This window comes from Schistocerca piceifrons, chromosome 2, assembly GCF_021461385.2.
Source record: "Schistocerca piceifrons isolate TAMUIC-IGC-003096 chromosome 2, iqSchPice1.1, whole genome shotgun sequence".
In the NCBI taxonomy this organism is placed as follows: Eukaryota; Metazoa; Arthropoda; class Insecta; order Orthoptera; family Acrididae; genus Schistocerca; species Schistocerca piceifrons.
The window spans coordinates 451,779,329-451,802,018 of NC_060139.1; the positions used below are offsets into that span (position 1 = coordinate 451,779,329).

Consider the following 22,690-nt stretch of genomic DNA (forward strand, 5'->3'; position numbering starts at 1 on the left):
TCCAACATGCACTCTCTTCTGCTCGCTCCTCCGCCCCAGGACCGGATGGTATCCACGTCCAAATGTTGCTGCATTTATCATACCGTAGTCTGCTTTACCTTGTTCGCCTTTATAATCGAATTTGGACCGACAGTACTTTTCCCAGACGATGGCGGGAAGCTATCGTCGTTCCTGTTCCGAAGCCTGGAAAGGACAAACATCTCCCATCTAGCTATAGCCCCATTTCTCTCACGAGTAGTGTCTGTAAGGTTTTGGAGCGTATGGTGATTTACCATTTAGCGTGGTGGCTGGAATCCCGCAGTCTTTTAACACCTGCCCAATGCGGATTCCGAAAGCATCGTTCTGCAGTTGACCATCTTGTTGCTCTCTCCACTTATATCATGAACAATTTTCTCCAGAAACGCCAAACAGTAGCAATATTTTTTGATCTGGAGAGAGCATACTATACCTGTTGGAGGACAGGCATCCTCCGCACACTGTTCTCTTGGGGCTTTCGAGGTCGGCTGCCCCTTTTTCTTCGCGAATTTATGGCAGAGCGCACATTAAGGGTGCTGGTGAACACTACTCTCTCCCGTACTCTCTCCCAAGAAAACGGGGTACCCCAGGGCTCCGTGCTGAGTGTTGTACTGTTTGCCATTGCCATCAATCCAATTATGGATTGCCTCCTTCCTGATGTCTCGGTCTCCCTCTTTGTGGAAGATTTTGCGATCTACTACAGCTCTCAACGGACCAACCTTCTTGAACGTCGTCTTCAAGGATGTCTCGATCGCCTCCACTCTTGGAGCATCGAAACCGGCTTCCGTTTCTCTCCCAGTAAGACCGTTTGTGTTAATTTTTGGCGACGTAAGGAGTTTCTTCCGCCCTTATTACATCTAGGTCCTGTCAACCTTCCATTTTCAAACGTCGCTAAATTCTTGGGTCTTATGTTTGACAGAAAACTGTGCTGGTCCTCCCATGTTTCCTATCTTTCGGCTCGCTGTCTGCGATCCCTTAACACCTTCCGTGTCCTTAATGGTACCTCCTGGGGAGCGGACCGAGTGGTCCTTCTCCGCCTCTATCGCGCCTTAGTGCGCTCGAAATTGGACTATGGAAGCATAGTCTACTCCTCTGCTCGGCCGTCTATTCTTCAGCGTCTCGACTCTATCCACCACCGTGAGCGTCTCGACTCTATCCACCACCGTGAGCGTCTCGACTCTATCCACCACCGTGAGCGTCTCGACTCTATCCACCACCGTGGATTACGTTTAGTGTCTGGAGCTTTTTACACCAGCCCTGTGGAAAGCCTTTATGCTGAGACTGCTGAGCCTCCGCTGTCCAATCGGCGAGCAGTCCTTCTGAGTCGTTATGCTAGCCATCTGTCTTCCACGCCTGCTAATCCGGCCCATGACATTTTTTTCGACGCCTCCTTGGATGTAGGGTATGCAGGCCACCCTTCCTCCCTACTACCACCGTGAGTCCGCTTCCGTCAACTGCTCCATTCTCTTTCCTTCCCCTTTCCTAAAACCTTCTTGACAACTTGGGGTACAGCACCGCCTTGGCTCCGCCCCCGGATCTGCCTGCTCCGTGACCTTTGTCGATTTCCCAAGGATGGTACCCCTTCACTTGTTTATCGTCGGGCATTTGCTGCTCTATGTGCACAAATGACGGACGTCACATTTATTTACACTGACGGCTTGAAAACATCGTTAGGTGTAGGGAATGCCTATATTGTTGGTGACACCCCAAATCACTTTCGGCTTCTTGACCAGTGTTCGGTTTATACTGCGAAGCTTTACGCTGTTCTCCAGGCTGTCCACTACATCCGCCGCCATCAGCGGATACAGTATGTTATTTGCTCAGATTCTCTCAGCTCTCTCCTCAGTCTCCAAGCTCTTTACCCTGTCCACCCTCTGGTCCACTGGATTCAGGACTGTCTGCGCTTGCTCCACATGGGGGGGCGTTTTGGTGGCATTCCTCCGGCTCCCGGCACACGCTGGTATCTGTGGGAATGAGGCGGCCGATACTGCGGCCAAGGCTGCAGTCTCTTCTTCGGCCAGCTATTCAGTCGATTCCCTTCACCGATGTACGGAGCGTTTTATGTCGTCGAGTTGTTCTTTTATGGTACGCACATTGGTCGACACTTCCCCATAATAAATTGCAGGACGTGAAAGCTCTTCCTTGTGCTTGGACCTCTTCCCCCCAAACGCGTCGTCGGGAGGAGGTAATTTTAACTAGACTCCGGATAGGGCACTGTCTTTTTAGCCATCGACATCTTTTAAGCGGCGATCCTCCCCCACTCTGTCCCCACTGCTCTCAGCTGTGGACGGTAAGACACCTTTTAATTGAGTGCCCCTATTTTAATCCGTTACGCTCCCGTCTACAGCTATCGCCTGATATATCGTCGATTTTAGCAGATGACACGCGCTCAGCCGACCGCGTTCTCAAGTTTATTAGTGCCAGTGAAATGACGTCAGTCATTTGAAGCTTTTTTTTTTTGGGACAACCAACCCCTTTCTGTAGTGGATTTTTAAGCCTTCCTTCTGCTTTTAGTTCTCCAATTTTATGACTTTCGTTCCCATTGCTGCTGGTTTTCAATTTCGGTTTTTTACTGTTTCCTAAGTCACGGACCGGGCGCTAATGACCATAGCAGTTCTGCTCCCTAAAAACAAAAAAACAACAACAACAACAACAACAACAACAATATGCACCTGTAATCGTTTTACCCTTTTCCAGATAGTCGATGAGGATCATCTCTTGCAAATCCCAAAAGACAGTCACCATAACCTTTCCAGCCGAAGAAATGGTTTTCTCCTTTTTTTGGTGCAGATTCTCCCTTGTTATCCCATTGTTTAGATTGTTCTTACGTCTCGGGAGTATAGTAATGTATCAATGTTTCATCCACAGTGACGAAACAACGCTTAAACACCTGGGGATTCTTTCTGAACAGTTGCAAACCGTTCTTGCAATACTTCACACAATTCATTTTTTGGTCGAGCATGAGCAATCGCAGAAACCATCTTGTGGATAGCTTTCTGATGTCCAAATGTTTATGCCAAATATATGTAGCCGTACATTCGAGATGCCCACAGCACTAGCAATCTCACGCACCTTAACTCTTCTGCCATATATCACCATATCGTGGATTTTATCAATGATTTCTGGAGTCGTAACCTCCACAGGGTGTCCAGAACATTCAGCATCACTTCCAATTGGCTGCTCCGAAAATTTTGAAACCACTTATATTGTTCTAATCAAAGGTTCAGAGTCACCGTAATGTTTATCAAGCTTCTGTTGAGTCTACTGAGGCGTTTCGCCTTTCATAAAGTGATGTTTAATGACCATACGAAATTCTTTTTTGTCCCTTTTTGACAAATCATTAGATTTCCTTGATTCACACAAATGCCGAACACAAAGAAATAGACCAATATGGCTGAAACTTCGTGTGCGTTCTTTCCAAAGATGCTACTAACTAAACATGACCTCGATACGTGCCAGTGGTACCATCTCTCGGACTTTTCAAGCACCGCTTGTAGTTCCTCCCAAACCATCACACGCAGATTTACTGTGGCTAGTAGCAAAACAGAATAGAAAACTTGTTTTTGTACTCTCAAATTTTTAAAGCTTTTTCTATTTTTATATTGAGCAGCACATCCATCAGTGAAATAATGCGCTTTCTTCACTCGTGGGTAATGATCTTCCAGCCACTTAACCATTTCTTTCGACATTTACAAATCCTACATCATGTTGCATACCACCATTTATAAAGCAGTGGTTCACTATTACCAATTTACTTTCTTCATTTACTACATAAACACAAACAGGGGTGGATTATACAGCTGCTTCTTGCCCAGCAGTAACTCTGAATTTCATTCTGAATTACTAAACTGTAGTTTTCAGCAAAATCCGTTAGCAAAATTGCTTTTTTTGGGGTTAGATATTCTTTCAATTTTGTCAATAATTTTGACTGACAGGCGTTAATGAGTGTGGTTTAAATGCCTGTAATTTTGTTAACAACAAGACTATGTATTCAAACAACACTTGCAGGCTGCTTTACTAATTCTGCCTGATCTGTGTTTTTCCATTGGTTGAACTCAATTTCATCATCAGTATCTTTGTAAGCTAATTTGTTACAATAATTCTGACAGTTTCACTGGGACACTTATCACAGTAATTAAGCATGCAGTCGAAGTTTCCAGTCACATACAAGAAATTTTATAAGTTCTTTGTATGTTTCCTCAATGTGTTCTGCATCCAAAAGCAAAGGATGACTTTTTTATATACAAATTCTGAATGCTAATTGTCTTTTGCTCCTGGTAACACTAAAGAATATTCATCATTTTGGTAGAAATCAGTGACAGTCTTTACCACGTAATCAGCAATAACTTTCTTCCTGTTTGGTTTAGGAATTGAGGAAATACCCATTTCTGTTTTCATTTTCCTTGCTTGTTGAACCACGTGCTCACTAACATTGAATTCTGATATGTTTTCGTTTGACAAAGTGGTTGGAGCTAAAATTAAATTTTAACTTACACTAACCACTTCTCGTTTCCATAACAATATAATGGCTTCAAAATCTTTGGCTTTCTTAACAATTTCATCATCAAATTTTTCTTCTCTGTGGTCAGAATCTTCAATACTGCAATTGAATGCCCAGCACACTTTCTTTCCAAACCATGTTTCACTTTTTCTTGCCTCTTTTCGCTGTATGAAGTTTAGCGGTGTTTTGGAATTGAGTGAAGTTTTAAGGGAGAGCATCCCAAATCATGTTAAGCTTTATTTGCATCCTCAGTACCTTGACTTTTTAGTTCAGATTCGTGAAATATCACCTCAGTCTCATCTGCACCACTTTCATTTCTATCACTGATGTCAGTTTTCTGTTAACAAATCTTACAGCATGTTGTGCTCAGTTTTTGGTGTGGTTTTATATAGATTCTTTTAGCATTTAATGTTTTAGACAGACAAGCAAATTGACCTCAAAGATTTTTTAATTGTTTGTGTTTTCCAAAAGGATCACAAGTTCTTTGATGAATTACAAAAACTTTTAAGTAAAGGTATCTGTGACGTCCACATATAGAGCACTTTCTTGATCTTTTGGAAAGATTATACTGGATCACAGCAATGTCAGATCTTCTTGGTCTTCTCTCAGCTCTTCTATTTTTTTTGTAGAGTTTTTTCTAAGGTATAGGTTGTCAGATGACATGGTGTTTTTAGTCATTTTCCAATAGTGTGTGAAACCATTTTCCATTGCAATTAGTTGAGCACTTCACTTGAAACATACTTTTGACAAGTGGACTGATAGGGCCACACCACAAACAGATATGACCTGTCTCACGGAAAGACAAAGAGAACTGAGGCCAAATAGACTAATTGATGCTTGCCAGTTATTCTCAACAATGAATTTCAGTACTTGTTGCATTTTCATGCCCATAAAGGTTTCAAAGAAATCACTGCTGTCTAAAAACTTTATCACTGTGAGCAGGTGATTGGCTGAGCAAACACACAAATTATGGACATCATAGTCTTTAAAACATTGCTGAATTAATCAAATGATATGAAATAGATTTTCACACTTAGTTAACTTGCCTACCTGGAATGAATTATAGCTAGAGATGCTAATTTGGTACTTGTGCACCTGAGACAGTGAATGGATGAACTTCAAATCACAGCAAAAAGTATCTTTTATTCAGATGTGTGTGTCAGTTAGCAGAAGACCCATTCAAATTTTTATTATATTAGAAAGCTTACAAACTGGGAGATCATTCCCAGCAGATTGGAGAAATGATGTAAGCATTTTTCCATATCCTTGCGACTTTTATAAAATAGGAAGTTGACATATTAATATTTTTTAAATTTTCTTTGTAACTTCACTGCTTCAATAACTGGATATGTTAACTATATGCCTTACTTAACTTCTGAAAAAAATTCTAAATCAAAAGCTTCATAAACACCCAAGTTATGGTCATTATGTAGATAGTACCATTTTGCATTGACATTCTTGCAGAGCCCAATTATCAGAATATCACTGCATTTAAAATTCGGTATATTCTTGTAGTTTAGTCTCCGATAAATTGTAGTCTGAGACCAAAAAGATTTTGCAGAAGTTCCTATGTTATAAGCAAATCTGCAAAGTTTTGTGAAAATCTGAGATAGGGGTTACAAATCCTTGAATTATTGTGTGTTTTGACATGGAATGACCTTGCCCCTTTCTCACATAAAAGTTTTAACAAATTTGAAGTTGCTGTTTTGTATCTAGTGTAAGAACGCATCTTTTTACATGCAAAACAAGCCACTAAATCTGAGTTCATTGTCATCAAATGCGAAACCAAATTTCTTCCGAATTGATTTCAGTTTGGCTTCTTGCATTGATGTGAAATAAGCTTGTTTCACCTTACAAGAAATTATGCACTTGGTGTCCATTTTATTACACCACTCTCGCTGTTTACTGTGATGCATTCATTATGTAGTCATTCAGTCACTATTAAGTGTTAACTGAACGTGGCAAAACTTTTCAACTCATACCTCTCAGATAACCATTGACCACATTTGTCATCCACAACATGCTTCAGACTGCACAGAACTTACGGTCAGGGCAATGCATGGTCACTACGTGCAAGTCCCCTGGGTGCTGCTAAAGTGGTCTGTGGCCAGTAATTGTGAACAGAAACAGACTGCCAGGTTCCAGACTTTGCTTCCAGCTAATATTACAACAGGTGTACAGTGCTGATTAATGCACTCTTGTTCACTGACTGCAGGTGACAGTTTGACAAGAAGCATAAATGATTTACTATACTTCAATTTTTAACTACAAAGCAATTATTATTGTGGACATCCACAACACGTGCTTTAATGTGGATACCTACATGTGCTGCACAGTCCTCTAACCATGATTGTCGTGCAATAAATGTTTCTTTCTTCAGTAGCTGTATCTCATTGTTACATGATTTTTTTATGTTTATAAAACTGCATTGTGATTACATGGAAACTCATCCAAATTTAGTGGCTGAAATTAGTTTATCTCAAGTTAAACAAATACTAACAAAGAGATAGAGGGGCTGCCCAGTACTTACCTCAGCTCAGTACAGCCGATAGATAAACAAAAATTTTTACGTTCCTAACTTTCGGAACAAATGTTCCTTCATCAGGGAGGAGAGAGGGGAAAGAAAGGGAAGAAGGGAAAGTAGATTCAGTTACTCACAACCCAGGTTATGAAGCAACAGGGAAAGGTAAACAGGGAGGGTAGCAAGGATGGAGGCATGGTTGTCAGAGGGAAGCCAAAGATATTCTACTGCAAGTACTGTGCCAGCTTCAAACCAAAGAGGATGCATACAGAAGTGAAGAGGTAAATAGAATAAAGATAAACACAATTATGTAGGATGAAAAGATGCGTGAATGGCTAAAGAGGAAAGGGAAAGAGGAGAAGACTGAAGAGTAAATGGGAGTGAGGTGGTTTAACGTAGGTTCAGTCCAGGGGGATGGTGGGATGAAAGGATGTGTTGGAGTGCAAGTTCCCATCTCCGCAGTTCAGAGGGACTGGTGTTGGGTGGAAGAAGCCAAATGGCACATACAGTGTAGCAGGTTCCTAGGTCCCTAGAATTATGCTGGAGGGCATGCTCCGCTACTGGGTATTGGACATCTCCTAGGCGGACAGTTCATCTGTGTCCGTTCATGCGCTCAGCCAGTTTAGTTGTTGTCATGCCGATGTAAAAGGCTGTGCAGTGCAGGCATGTCAGTTGATAAATGACATGTGTAGTTTCACATGTGGCCCTGCCTTGAATTGTGTGTGTTTTACCAGTAGCGGGGCTGGAGTAGGTGGTTGTGGGGGGATGCATGGGGCAGGTTTTGCAGCAGGGTCGGTTGCAGGGGCAGGAACCGCTGGGTAGAGAAGGTAGTCTGGGAATATTGTAGGGTTTAACACGGAGGTTAGGGGGGTGACGAAGGGCAACTCTGGGTGGTGTGGGGAGAATTTTGTCAAGGGATGATCTCATTTCAGGGGTTGTCTTGAGAAAGTCATATCCCTGGCGGAGTAATTTGTTGATGTTTTTGAGGCCAGGATAATATTGGTCTGGGGATAGGAACATTGTTGTTGGACGGGGAGGAATGTATTGCTCGGGAGATCTGTTTGTGGACAAGGTCTGCAGGATAGTTGCGGGAGAGGAAAGCACTGGTTAGGTTATTGGTGTAATTGTTGAGAGATTTGTCATTGGAGCAGATACATTTGCCACGAATACCTAGGCTGTAGGGAAGGGAGCATTTGATGTGGAATGGATGGCAGCTATCAAAGTGAAGGTACTGTTGTTTGTTTGTGGGTTTGATATGGACAGAGGTGTGGATGTGAGCTTCAACAAGATGAAGTTCAACATCCAGGAAGTTGGCTTGGGTTTTGGAAAAGGACCAGGTGAAATTCAGATTCGAAAAGGAGTTGAGGTTATGGAGGAAATTAAGGAGTGTTTCTTCACCATGAGTCCAGACCACAAAGATGTCATCTATAAACCTATACCAGGCCAGGCGAAGCAGCTGTTGGGTCTTCAGGAAAGCCTCCTCCATGCGGCCCATGAAGAGGTTGGCATAGGACAGAGCCATCCTGGTTCCCATGGCCGTTCCCCTGATTTGTTTGTAGGTCTGGCCTTCAAAAGTGAAGTAATTATGGGTGAGGATGAAGTTGGTAAGTGTGATAAGGAACGAGGTTTTTGGAAGATCTTCGGGTGGGCATTGGGAGAGGTAGTGCTCAAGGGCAGAGAGACCATGGGTATGTGGGATGTTTGTGTAAAGGGATGTAGCATCTATGGTGACAAGAAAGGTTGCAGGTGGGAGAGGAGTGGGCTGAGCTGAGGTAAGTACTGGCCAGCCCCTCTATCTCTTTGTTAGTATTTGTTTCCCATCTTTATGAGATTTTCCATTAATCATTTAGATCACCTATATGGTCCACATCCTTCATTGTTTTCTCCCTTTTGTTAGCTATCACTTACATCTGTCATCTTAACACTTTCTCTTCTTCAGTGTTTTATACATGAATAAATATTTTCGTCACCAACTGTGCTAGTTTCATCTTCCTCCTATTATCTTGTTCCGTTTATAGTCCACTTCTCTTTTTTTGTTTATTGATTTATTTATTTAACATTCCATAGTTTTAACGTTCGTTATTCGCTGTTTTCCAGCCAACAATCACTGCCAACAATCTCTTCCACACCTACCAGTATCATCCATTTCCGTCGATTTTGTGTTGTTGGCGATATTTTTGTGGCATTGGCTATCTTTCTCTGCCACAGGAAAATTTTTTTGGGACATTTCTGCGCCACTCGCGATCTTTTCTGCGCCACTCGCGATCTTTTCTGCGCCACTCGCGATCTTTTCTGCGCCACTCGCGATCTTTTCTGCGCCACTCGCGATCTTTTCTGCGCCACTCGCGATCTTTTCTGCGCCACTCGCGATCTTTTCTGCGCCACTCGCGATCTTTTCTGCGCCACTCGCGATCTTTTCTGCGCCACTCGCGATCTTTTCTGCGCCACTCGCGATCTTTTCTGCGCCACTCGCGATCTTTTCTGCGCCACTCGCGATCTTTTCTGCGCCACTCGCGATCTTTTCTGCGCCACTCGCGATCTTTTCTGCGCCACTCGCGATCTTTTCTGCGCCACTCGCGATCTTTTCTGCGCCACTCGCGATCTTTTCTGCGCCACTCGCGATCTTTTCTGCGCCACTCGCGATCTTTTCTGCGCCACTCGCGATCTTTTCTGCGCCACTCGCGATCTTTTCTGCGCCACTCGCGATCTCTTCTGCGCCACTCGCGATCTCTTCTGCGCCACTCGCGATCTCTTCTGCGCCACTCGCGATCTCTTCTGCGCCACTCGCGATCTCTTCTGCGCCACTCGCGATCTCTTCTGCGCCACTCGCGATCTCTTCTGCGCCACTCGCGATCTTTGAGCAACGTGTGTTCTTTTCCCCTGATCTGGACATACTTGCTTGGTCTGGTCAACTTTTTCAGTATTTTTCTTATTTAGTGGTCTTCCTTTGGTATTGAACATTACCAACACAATTTCTTTCTTTCTCGACCTTCCCTCCGTGTTTTATTCCTTCTTATGATTACTATTTCAACTTTAGTTATTTAATTGCCCTACCCACCAGTTACCCACTATGTACCCTAATCCTATACCACATTATTTACATTCATTCCAGAAACATGCATTCACCGTAGCCAAACTGCGATCCCACATACTTTTCCTCCGGTCCTGCTTAACCTTAGGAATTACCCCTAAAGGACTTACCTTAAAAGTTCCCATCTCTGGGTGCAATTCCTCCTTCCACCAGTCTCTCCTGGACTTCCAGAACCTTCAATCCTTAGCCCTTACCCAACTTGTCCTGAATCTCTACACTACTTCATGTAACCACCACTCCCAACAGCTCCTATCTCTCTTCAAAGTCCTCCACCTCTCAAACCCTTCCTTGGAGAACACACTCAGGAACATCATCCTAGAAGCCAGCTGCAAACTTGAGTTCATGCCACACACCACCTGAAAAAACTATCCACAGTGCTAGTGCAACACCTACGAAGTGGGGTCCCTCTCCCTATCCCTCACAAACACCAACCACAACAGAACCTTCTACAAACCCCCCTCAAGCCAACAAACCTAGCCTAGCCACCCTACTCAATCTCCCCATCCCAGCACATATCCCACACAGACCAAATCTCAACTATAACCACAGTCAAATGCGACATATCACCAGTCCCAATTCAGTTCTAAACCTCTCATCCAGATCCCTCTCTCCTCCAGAGACATCTGTTCTATCAAAAGGCTTAACCTTTAGCCCCAAGCCTAAATTCAACCACACTGCCCTGGTTAAAGATCTCCTCTCATTCGCCCGGAACCTCAACTGGAAATATCACTTCACTACCCAAACACAGTCCCCAAATACTAGACCCAGTGTTGAACCCTGTCTAGAACAGTTCAGACCACCTTCTCAAAGGGATCCTCCTCCCCTCCCCCAAAACCATCCCTTGCAGACATTTCAGGAATTCCTCACATCCGGTGTTGCCTCCCAGTCCTTCTTGAAGAACATCCTGACAACCCCCAACATTACCCCAGCTGAATCCTGTGCCATTAAGGAGCTGAAAATAGACCACTCTATTGTCATCCTCCAGGCGGATAAAGGCTCCACAACTGTCGTACTTGACAGTGTGTAGTATGTGGCAGAAGGACTGCGTCAACTCTGACACCTCAACCTACAAAGCTGTTACCCAGGATCCCATTCCCTCCATCCAGACTGAGCTGCAGAAAATCCTAAAAATCCAAGGTCCCTCACAAGGCCTCACAACGGCTTCCATAGACTTACTCACTCCACCTGAGCCACGTACCCCTACCTTCTACCTATTACCCAAAATCCACAAAGAGAACCATCCTGGCCGTCCCATTGTGGCAGGCTTCAAAGCCCCAACAGAACATATCTCAGCTCTGGTAGACCAACACCTCCAAACTATCACCCGCAGACTCCCATCCTACATCAAAGACACAAACTACTTCCTAGAACGCCTCAAATCCATTCCCACTCCTCTCCCACCTGCAACCTTTCTTGTCACCATAGATGCTACATCCCTTTACACAAACATCCCACATACTCATGGTCTCTCTGCCCTTGAGAACTACCTCTCCCAACGCCCACCCGAAGACCTTCCAAAAACCTCGTTCCTTATCACACTTACCAACTTCATCCTCACCCATAATTACTTCACTTTTGAAGGCCAGACCTACAAACAAATCAGGGGAACGGCCATGGGAACCAGGATGGCTCTGTCCTATGCCAACCTCTTCATGGGCCGCATGGAGGAGGCTTTCCTGAAGACCCAACAGCTGCTTCCCCTGGCCTGGTATAGGTTTATAGACGACATCTTTGTGGTCTGGACTCATGGTGAAGAAACACTCCTTAATTTCCTCCATAACCTCAACTCCTTTTCGAATCTGAAGTTCACCTGGTCTTTCTCCAAAACCCAAGCCACCTTCCTGGATGTTGACCTTCATCTTTTTGAAGCTCACATCCACACCTCTGTCCATATCAAACCCACAAACAAACAACAGTACCTTCACTTTGATAGCTGCTATCCATTCCACATCAAACGCTCCCTTCCCTACAGCCTAGGTATTCGTGGCAGACGTATCTGCTCCAGTGACGAATCCCTCAACAATTACACCAATAACGTAACCAGTGCTTTCCTCTCCCGCAACTATCCTGCAGACCTTGTCCACAAACAGATCTCCCGAGCAATACATTCCTCCCCGTCCAACAACAATGTTTCTATCCCCAGACCACACAGAAGCATCCCCCTTGTCACCCAATATTATCCTGGCCTCAAAAACATCAACAAATTACTCCGCCAGGGATATGACTTTCTCAAGTCAACCCCTGAAATGAGATCATCCCTTGACAAAATTCTCCCCACACCACCCAGAGTTGCCTTTCGTCGCCCCCCTAACCTCCGTAACATCCTTGTTAAACCCTACAATATTCCCAGACTACCTTCTCTACCCAGCGGTTCCTACCCCTGTAACTGACCCCGCTGCAAAACCTGCCCCATGCATCCCCCCACAACCACCTACTCCAGTCCCACTACTGGTAAAACATACACAATTCGAGGCAGGGCCACATGTGAAACTACACATGTCATTTATCAACTGACATGCCTGTACTGCACAGCCTTTTACATCGGCATGACAACTAAACTGGCTGAGCGCATGAACGGACACAGACGAACTGTCCGCCTAGAAGATGTCCAATACCCAGTAGTGGAGCATGCCTTCCAGCATAATTCTAGGGACCTGGGAACCTGCTACACTGTATGTGCCATTTGGCTTCTTCCACCCAACACCAGTCCCTCTGAACTGCGGAGATGGGAACTTGCACTCCAACACATCCTTTCATCCCGCCATCCCCCTGGACTGAACCTACGTTAAACCACCTCACTCCCATTTACTCTTCAGTCTTCTCCTCTTTCCCTTTCCTCTTTAGCCATTCACGCATCTTTTCATCCTACATAGTTGTGTTTATCTTTATACTATATACCTCTTTACTTCTGTATGCATCCTCTTTGGTTGAAGCTGGCACAGTACTTACAATAGAATATCTTTGGCTTCCCTCTGACAACCATGCCTCCATCCTTGCTACCCTCCCTGTTTACCTTTCCCTGTTGCTTCATAACCTGGGTTGTGAGCAACTGAATCCACTTTCCCTTCTTCCCTTTTTTTCCCCTCTCTCCTCCCTGATGAATGAACAAAGTTCCGAAAGCTAGAAATGTAAATTTTCAGTTCTGTTTTGTGTGTATCTATTGGCTGTACTGAGCTGAGGTAAGTACTGGCCAGCCCCTCTATCTCTTTGTTAGTATTTGTTTCACATCTTTATATGAGATTTTCCATTAATCATTTATATCAAGTTACATTGTTAGTTGTATTCTTAGGAATTAAACTTTTCATTAAGAGGCGTGTCTAGGTAGTATGACTACATTGAAACTCCATTGTAAAAGGAGTTTGTTACTGTAGTAACATGATGAACTCTACATTATTGTATCTTTCTTTGGCTTAGTTATTAGGTTAGTTGTGTGTCAACATATACAATACTAATCAGTTGCAGATAGTATGATTTATGTAGACAAAACTACATATGCCACTGGATGCTACTTTGTTAGAGTAGAAGCTGACACATTATTAGATATGTTTACCAACAACTCTTACCATGCAATGTTCAGTAAATGGAAGTTATGGAACTGATTAGAATATTTTGTTTTATTTGTTCACTCTGTTTGTTGTTAATAATAAAGAAGCAGTGTTTCTGAACAAAAACATCATGTTATAATCACTGAATTCGGTAAACATAGCACTAAGTCTAAAAGATTTCCATTAAATGTATTCTGAAGACAATAATTCAAACATAAAACAGGGTGGTGGAAGGGATTTACAAATTATAACAGAACAGCTTGTGCTGGGTTTCCCAGTGTCAGGATTTGTATAAGCTGTTGGTGTGGTTTTCTCACTGGTGGAATGGAAAAATTACAGGTCCACTGAACCAAGCTGTCTCCATCTTTCCAGTGGACAAGTATACTTATAGGATCTATGGCCTGTCTTCTGTACTTCTCACTACTAACTGTTATATGACGTGTTGTTACATATGTTCTATTATCCAATAATGGAAAAACTTAGAGTATTTTTCTTGTGGTGCCACCTAAATGGGCAGTCTAGTGATAATGGGCAAGATGGGTGGTGGAGAAATTGGACATGGAGTGAGAAAAGGAAGTTAAGACAGGTTATTAGGAAAGTATTTAAGTGGAACAAGTAGTTGCTTTTATGGACAGTTTAGGAGATAACCTATATCATTGCAGTGGCTTAAATTTAATTAATATTATGTTCTTCAACATTGTGTTACTAGTGAAACACACTGAAATTTTATAATGAAGTAAAATTCTTTGTATAATGTAGCTAATGTATATCAGAACTTAAGTTTATAAACTTGTCTGTTTGTGACGCTCAGTGTTTTTTCAAGTTCGGATTGTATCACTACAGCCACACAATTTCCAGCGTTCTGGGCCATTAACAGACTTATGTTCACTATACCTTAATTCTAGGTGTTTCTTTGACTGTATTCCTTTACTTAAATTCTTTGTGATCAGTGTGAAACATATTCCAGGAGGAAGCAGCTTCATTATTAATACAGCCAATACAAAACATACACTATGTGTAATATTAAATTGTAGAAAGCATTTGACTCCCCTTGGGGCCTTCGATTATTCTAATGTCACTGCATGCATTGTTTCTTGCAGAAAACTGTAGAAGGACGGAAACTGCAGATGCGCCAGTCATTGAAGGACAGAGATCGTGACCGTGAGAGCCGTGAGCGTGAAAGGCTCCGTGAAAGAGATCGTGAAAGGGAACGAGAACGGGAGCGTGGTCTCAGTGGTGGCTCAAGTAGGCACAGCCGTGATAGGGAAAGAGAGCGGGAGAGAGACAGAGAAAGAGACCGGGATCGAGACCGTGAGCGTCGTCACAGACACGGCAGCCGTTCTCGCAGTCGGGGAGATAAGCGTTCACGCTCACGCTCAAAGTCGCACAGCTCCAGGTAGGGATCATATGTTTTCATGAACCCATGCATGCTGTAGATTAACATTCTAATAATTGAGTGCAATGGCAGAGGTGTGTACACAAAGTATAGGTTTTCACTGTACATTCAATCGAAAGTGAGTTGTTGAAGTTTTTTGTGTGCTCTTAGTGTCTTCTGGAGACAGCTGAAAAACTGTTTTATAAATTGTTTAAATTTAAAAATTTATTGTAGTTATTGCCCGCTATTTCTGAAAGGTTGCAGATTTAAAATAGTCAACAATAAGTGAAGTGTTGTAAAATAAAAATTTAAATTTTCCATTAAAGTGGAAAAAATTTTCATCGCAAACCCTTATTGTACTGTGCATCGTTGGAATGCTTGCGGGAAGTGCTATAAAGTGGCACCTCTTCCATCATTTTAGCTTAGCTAGAAGAGTTGCTACATCAATTTCAAATTAGAGCAGTCTTGTGTTTATTGGTAGTTTTTGACAACTTTGCATTGCCTTATTTTCAAAATGGGTTGATATATTTTAATATAGTTGGGTATTTTTAGCCTATGTGTAGGCTACCTCAGTGCCAGATTTAATCAAAATTTGGGGCAAGAAATAAGACCAATGTCTTGACTTGACATGACATGGAATGACTCTTGATGTGCTGGTCAGGTGGGGAAAGATTTCAGTTAAGACTGAAACACATTTTTCTTACAGATCACATCGGTCACGTAGCAGCAGTCGATCTAGACGTTCACACCGTTCCCGCTCTGGTGACAGGAAGGATAGATCACGTTCCCGTGACAGGAAAAGGGAAAATTATGAACATTCTTGACAGTTCCAGCACTAATTTTGGAGGACTATAGCTTTCTTAATTTCAGTTGTATTTTAAAGACACCATATACCAGTTGTTAATAATATTCGTACATTTTTGTTACTGTTCAAAATAAATTAGTGTGCTAGTAGTGATTGTTTTCATTTGTTTGTTGACACGTAATGGCTGTTCACTGAATTTTGTTTCACCTGTATTACTGACTAGTAAACATTTGGATAAAAAAAATAGGTTAGTATAGTTGTTTCCTTTGATATAGTATTCCTTGTCTATTGTTTTCTCTCATAGCATAGCATTGATAATATGGTTTTCATGTTGTGGTTTCACCAGTCTTAGGAGGAAATATTTAGTTCATCAGTACCTGACAGTTACCTGAGGTTCAGACCAATCAGTAACTGTTTTGTCAAGAGATAAAACAAGAGCCTATGAGAATTGCAGACAGTCGTAAGAGATAGAATAAAAATTGTCAGGTTTGGCATCAGATGGCCTCTGGTAACAGCTGTCACTCTTTCATTGCCTGAAAGGGATGGTGGTGATCAGTGCCTCTCCAGTGATCACTGCCTTGAGTATACATCAGGGTGTACAGAGGACTTTATCCAGCAAGGGCAAGATTCTAAAATTTCCATTTTAATACAACTACTTGGAGTTTCAGAATAGATTGGGTATAAGAACTAAAGTTGATTCACTCTGTTCCGAAGTTTATCAGTGGTGGTTGCATTGAGTCACAGTGCTACATCCATTGTTTCACCATCTCACATATTTTCAATTGGCAACAAGTCTGGTGATGTAGTGAGCCAGGGCAAAAGGCTGATATCATATGACATCAAGAAGGCACGTGTTCCTGCAGAATCATGTGGTTGTGCATTGCCATTCTGAAAAATAGCATCTGGGGTGTTGTACAGAAAGGGTATGCCTACAGGTTGCAAGATGTCATTCACGTATGCCACATTAGTCAGTTCCCTGGGTGCACACAAACTAAGATTTGTGGTTGTACCCAATAGCACCCCACACTATAGGGCCGTAAGTTGGTGCTGTAGGTATTGCGTGTATGCAGTCACTGTGATGTTGCTCCCCCATCTTCGGCAGACCAAATTGTGACCATAATTTTCAAACAGAACATAGATTTGTCCAAAACCAGTATCTGATGCCATTACTGTCCCCAGTGACGACGTTCTGTGCTCCATAGCTGTCTAGCAGGTTTTTGCATATTCGTTAACGGTAGTCGGAGAACTGGCACCACGCACATAACCCATGCTGTAATAAACAGTGATGGACTGTCACCGCTGATAGTGTATGAAGTGTTTAACTTTTCCATTGTTAAAGCCAAGAAGGATGCGAATCTGTCCTGCAATGTCAATCGAATGAGGTGTCAATCTTCTCGGGGATAATCTGGGTGGTAGGACTGGACCTATCTCGTCATGTTCTATGGCCTTCCGTGAACCATTCTGCACACACCCATTGCACTGCCAAAGCACTTCATCCCATAAGAGCAGCAATTTCCCAGATGGATGCATCAGTCTCTCATGCCAATAATGTGACCCCTTTCAAACTCGTTTGACAGTACGTTTTGCACTCACATCTGCGAAGCATTCTTCACGGCTAATTGAGTTGCTGAGCCATTATACAGGGTGTTTCAAAATGAATATACCTGTTTTAATACATTATAGCATTTATTATATTCAATTTAAAATTAGAGATAGTACATCAAATGAAAGAGTAGCTCAAATATTTTTATTTGTAAACCTGTTACAAGCTCTAAAGCCTACAGACTACGGTCTACTTACCAACTTTGCAAACAAAAAGTTGGTGCATGACCATGAAGCTTTCCTGGATCGTGTCGTCTTCAATGATGACTTGACATTTCATGTAATTGGAAATGTGAACACATATTGTATGTGTGTGGAGGTCACCAAATCCCCACGAAATGGCACAGTTGAAACGAAACTTCTCTAAATTAAATGTTCCTTGTGTCATATCCCAGCGGAAAGTTTGAGTCTCTCTTTTTGCTATGCAGTAACTGTAGCTGGTGCTTCGTATCGTGATGCGTAGGAAGTGTGGCTCTTTCTGTAGACTGGAAGAAGCTGAAGAGCAGAAATTTATTTGGCAGCAAGATGGTGTGCCGTCTCTGGCGTGACAGACTACACGATTGATTAAACGACGTTGGTTGTAAGGCGCGGAATGACAGAGCTTGTTACGCATGATCTCCACTGTCACCTGATCTGATGCCAAGCGATTTTTACCCTTGTGATTCATAAAGGATCATGTGTATCAACCTGCGCTACAAGCTGGAGTACGTGACTTCAGAAACAGTACTGAAACAGTTGTTGCAACAATTACCTCTGACACAGCAATCAAGCTTTGGGAAGAACTCGCCTATCAGCTCGATGTGTGCTGTGTGAAGAATAATGTTCACATCGAACAGTTGTAAGGAAAACTATTTGAGTTGTTCTTTCATTCAATATTTTTACAATAATGTAAGCTGAATGCAATAAATGTTACAAAGCCTTCAAACCGGTATATTCATTTTGAAACACCCTGTATTTGGTTTATAGTGACAACAAGAACCCCATGCACATTTTACCACTAGGTAGTGTTGTGCGTGATATCAATGTTGACCTTGAACCCACAGGCTAACATGGTTCAAATGCTAACCATTTCTGCAGAATGTACTAGTGTGTGTGCCCTGTGAATATGAACACCGTATCTGTAGTCATTCGAGGTGTTCATGTATTTTCTAAACATGAGTGTACATCTATTTATTAATGTGAATGTGAAAAGTACCTTTATTATTCAATAATCCAAAACTGATTCTTTCATATGTTAAAATACGGGGTATATAGATGGCTTATAAGTTAGTGACCACTTTAACTTTTATATTTATTAATCAATCTTATTAAAGTTGGTGTCATTAGATTAAAGAAACAGTTGTAATATAAAATTATTAAATTTCTGGAATTATGCTACAAATATATACAGATCCGCAAAGAAAATCGTTTCTGAAGATTCTTTGCAAATTTCAGGAATTTTTTCAATGAAGTAAATTGAATCTCATAATACCTATTATAATTTTCAGCTTTAAACAGTTAGGAGGAGGATGTTTTTTCCTTGCTTGCTAGATCTTATACTTCAGAATAAAGATGAGTGTTTAAAGCAGCTAAACAGTACATGAAACAATGAAAAATTCAGTCTAGCAGTGGCACTCTGACATCAGGGTGTGTGTGTGTGTGTGTGTGTGTGTGTGTGTGTGGTCTAGTAAGTTATTAGAAAGTAATAAGTTTTACCAGGTACAGTAGTGAGACTGCTCTGTGAACTGCAGTCGTGCATTCTCACTCGGAGCTTGCTACACAGATTTCTGCTGTCACATTTAAATCTTATTTGTCCCCTAACATACGGGTTACAGATCGCATAAATTAGATATTAATTCTTTGTTTCACCATTGCAGATTCTTCATTATGCATCTTTGACTGCTTAGTTCCAGAAAAATTTTAAATCGGTCCTTTTCTGCAACATACACACTTGATTTAGAAACCATGATGGGAAAACACATTCTATAGGTTTTGCGACAGCAGAGACGTCGGAAGGAAAGAAGCAGTAGCAGCAGAGAGATTGATTTGATAAGTCATGTTCGAATCATGTGAATTATTTGAAATTTCACCATTTAATACCTAAAAGATGTTCACAAAAGGTGGTACGTAAGAGATGCACACAAGGTGCTTAGAATACGTTTAAAAAGGTTCCTCATGTAACATTAAATTTCCTGCAAACAAGTTTCTGAAGTGCTACTTGTTCTAGTGGAAAATGTCTCAAGAACATGGCGATGTTGAATGCTCAGACTGTGTTTAATGCAAAGAATTAGATAACTTTAGCAAAAATTGTGTTCAAAAAAACAGCAAATACTTACTTTAGTATGTAACTTTATCTAAAGAAAAAATCCCAACATTTAACCCTATGGAATACATGAAAAGTATTTAAAAAAACATTTAGTCAAAAGTATGCTGTAAAGAGGAAACATAATAGGCAAAGACATGGAAATACATGACAGATTTCTGCTAATAAGAGATTGTCTATTTGTTCCTTCAGAAAAGGCAAGATTGTGTTAAGAGAGAATGCATTTTTTTGTAATGTTGGATGTGTAAGTATCTTTCAAAGAAAAATATCGTCGTGTTAAAATTGGTTTTACTGAATTTTGTGAAGTTTGCCCAAAAGAATGTGCTCCTGTAAAGTCGTGGAATGCATTTATAAGGTGTTAGTTGTAACACTGAACTTTTACACAACCCTGGTTGCAGACTGCAGAAGGAAGAGTGCATGCTGCATTGCTGATCTGCCTGCTGAAGAATATAAAGTGTGATTTTTTTATTTTTATTTTTACTGTGTAATGTGTTGATGTTGTTTTCCAGCAATGGAATACAGACTGAGTGACCTTCACCGGGCATATTAATGAAGACAGTTGTTTTTGAATTTTTTGAGTATCTAGTTCAAAAACTTTACTCTTTACATATCAAAATCTGTCGCTAACTAACGTGTGGGACTGCAGTGTGGCCACCACTTGTCACAGAGAGCCTCGTTCTGCATGTCTTCTGGCAGCAACAAGCTCTGCCATTACCCCTGTATTTAAGTTCCAATGGCCTGGGCCCACAATGTAAACAATATTGCCCAGCTTTCGAGCTATTCCACAGTTCAGCAAATTAGTCCAGTTGTGCACAACTTACAGAATGTAAGTGCGTGTGTACAATCCAACTGGTTTCATTTTGTGAAATATTTTATAAGTAATTACAGCTTCTTCTTGTAATTGTTAGAAATACCACAAAACATTTATCAATCGATACAGTGATACAAATTAATACCACTTGTATCCAATTCTTCAATATTTCAAAATTCATATTATTAGCACCCCTACAAAAAGCAACAGCACAGATTGATAATCTTAAAGGGTGCCATATCATTCGAAACACAGGTACACATAATGGAACTGCTGATCTTCATCAGCAGTACCTGTTGTTTTCAGTCCTAAGACTGGTTTGATGCAGCTCTCCATGCTACTCTATCCTGTGCAAGTGGCATCATCTCCCAGTACTTACTGCAACCTACATCCTTCTGAATCTGCTTAGTGTATTCATCTCTTGCTCTCCCTCTACGATTTTTATCCTCCACGCTGCCTTCCAATGCAGTACCTCCCATTCTCAATAAATAATTGCCTGCATTTTTGTCATACAGGATGTATGATGTCACTACTATCACTGTTGTCAGAAGTATCAACATAACACTCACTGTTCTCATCACAACATTTAAGTTTTGAAAAAACATATTTCAGTATGTGAAAGTGGCCATGAATAACATGTAACTGGGTGATCCAGAGATACAAATAATGTCAAAAGCCTTGTCTGTTATGTGTGGTGAAGCATATCAAAAGTCACAAGTCATACGATGTACCAGGTCCGTACAGTTTACATTTTGCCCAACCTATGTACCATGGTCCAGGCTCTTGATGATCACATTTGGCCCAAATACTGGACCAAGAGTCTCGCACGTGGTTTCAAACTGCAGTTGTAGCCCACCGATCATCTAAAATTAGCGCAGCATTGTGCTGCTGTTTCATGTATTCCTCAGGTATGATTCTCCACTCCCACTAGTAGTGTGGAGACTCCCATGGTGCAAAGATGTCTAAATTGTTGTTGAAGCCTGTGACAAGTATTCGTGGAAGTTAAATGTTGTAATTTTCTTAGTAGTTGTTGGTTATATCATTTCGTATTGTGTGTGTTTATATATAAATAATATGGATAAACAAATTTGAAGCTGACACAAAAAAGCAATGAAAAGGCAGCCCCAGTTGCTCTGTAGAACATTATTTAGTCCACTACTGGTTTCGACTTTTGATAAAATGCGCGGACAATAGAACATTACTCGGAACTGTCGCCAGTGGCATATCGTGCTGGTCTACAGTTTTGTCAATATGGTGGATATAATGGTCTTCTGATATATATCCAGATGACTAACTCTGGAACGAAAATTGTCTGCTCTCATTGCCTGGAAGAAGTCATTCATGCAGCAAGATCTTCTGTTGATCATTGTATATAACAACAAAACAAATCTGAAGGCATGAAACTCCAAACAAAACTTGCTCTTGGGCTTCCAAAACAGCCCTTGCAACCTATTATGCATATTCATGGTGGAATTGCCCATTGTGCTTTTTTGTAGCAGGGCATACGATCACAGCACGTGTAAACAGTGCAGCAAATGAGATCCATTTGTGACAATCATTGGCAGTCATATCCTGAATGTATGCCAATAGATTGAAGGTGATTGTGGAAAAATGATTATTGGTTCAGTTAGATGATCAGAAATTGTTACACTAATAAGTATTTATGATATAAAAAAAACGTGAACATAATCTAAAGCTGTGCTCGAGCATTGATTGTTCGTTTAAAACACTAGTTAAAAAAGTTGAACTTTGTTAATTTTATGTACAAATGTGATACAAATAAAGAAATATGGTGATACTCTTTGCTTGCATTCTCATGTCTAATTGCCTATTCAATAAATTGCATTTTGCATATGTGATGATTTCCTTTCTTTCATTTATAGCAGGGTTGTCCAAACCATGGGCTGCATAAAGCCCAAAGCAGGTATTGAGGCATTCCATAGCATTGATCACACATTGGGTAAAAAAGTTCCATAAAATTGAATTTTTGTAAAGTTGTGTTAAATTGAATATTTTCAATTTGAAACTGCCACCACATGTTGCTATTCTGTAATTGATTTATCCTTTTAAAAATGAAGATATAAAGCGGTTATTGTTAGTGTTAAGTATATTATTTGCAACA

The 22,690-nt window shown here is 41.4% G+C and overlaps 1 protein-coding gene across 3 annotated transcripts in view; it reads left to right on the forward strand.

Moving 5' to 3' along the window:
• Window positions 1–16,002, forward strand: part of LOC124774995 (putative RNA-binding protein Luc7-like 2) — a 60,143-nt gene extending 44,141 nt beyond the window's left edge. For all 3 annotated transcript variants that reach the window (XM_047249745.1, XM_047249747.1, XM_047249746.1), the window contains 2 exons: window positions 14,774–15,069; window positions 15,755–16,002. In XM_047249745.1, coding sequence (XP_047105701.1) covers window positions 14,774–15,069; window positions 15,755–15,872 — 414 coding nt within the window. In that variant the 3' untranslated portion in view covers window positions 15,873–16,002. The remainder of the gene's footprint in view (window positions 1–14,773; window positions 15,070–15,754) is intronic.
• The last annotated feature ends 6,688 nt before the right edge of the window (window positions 16,003–22,690 follow it).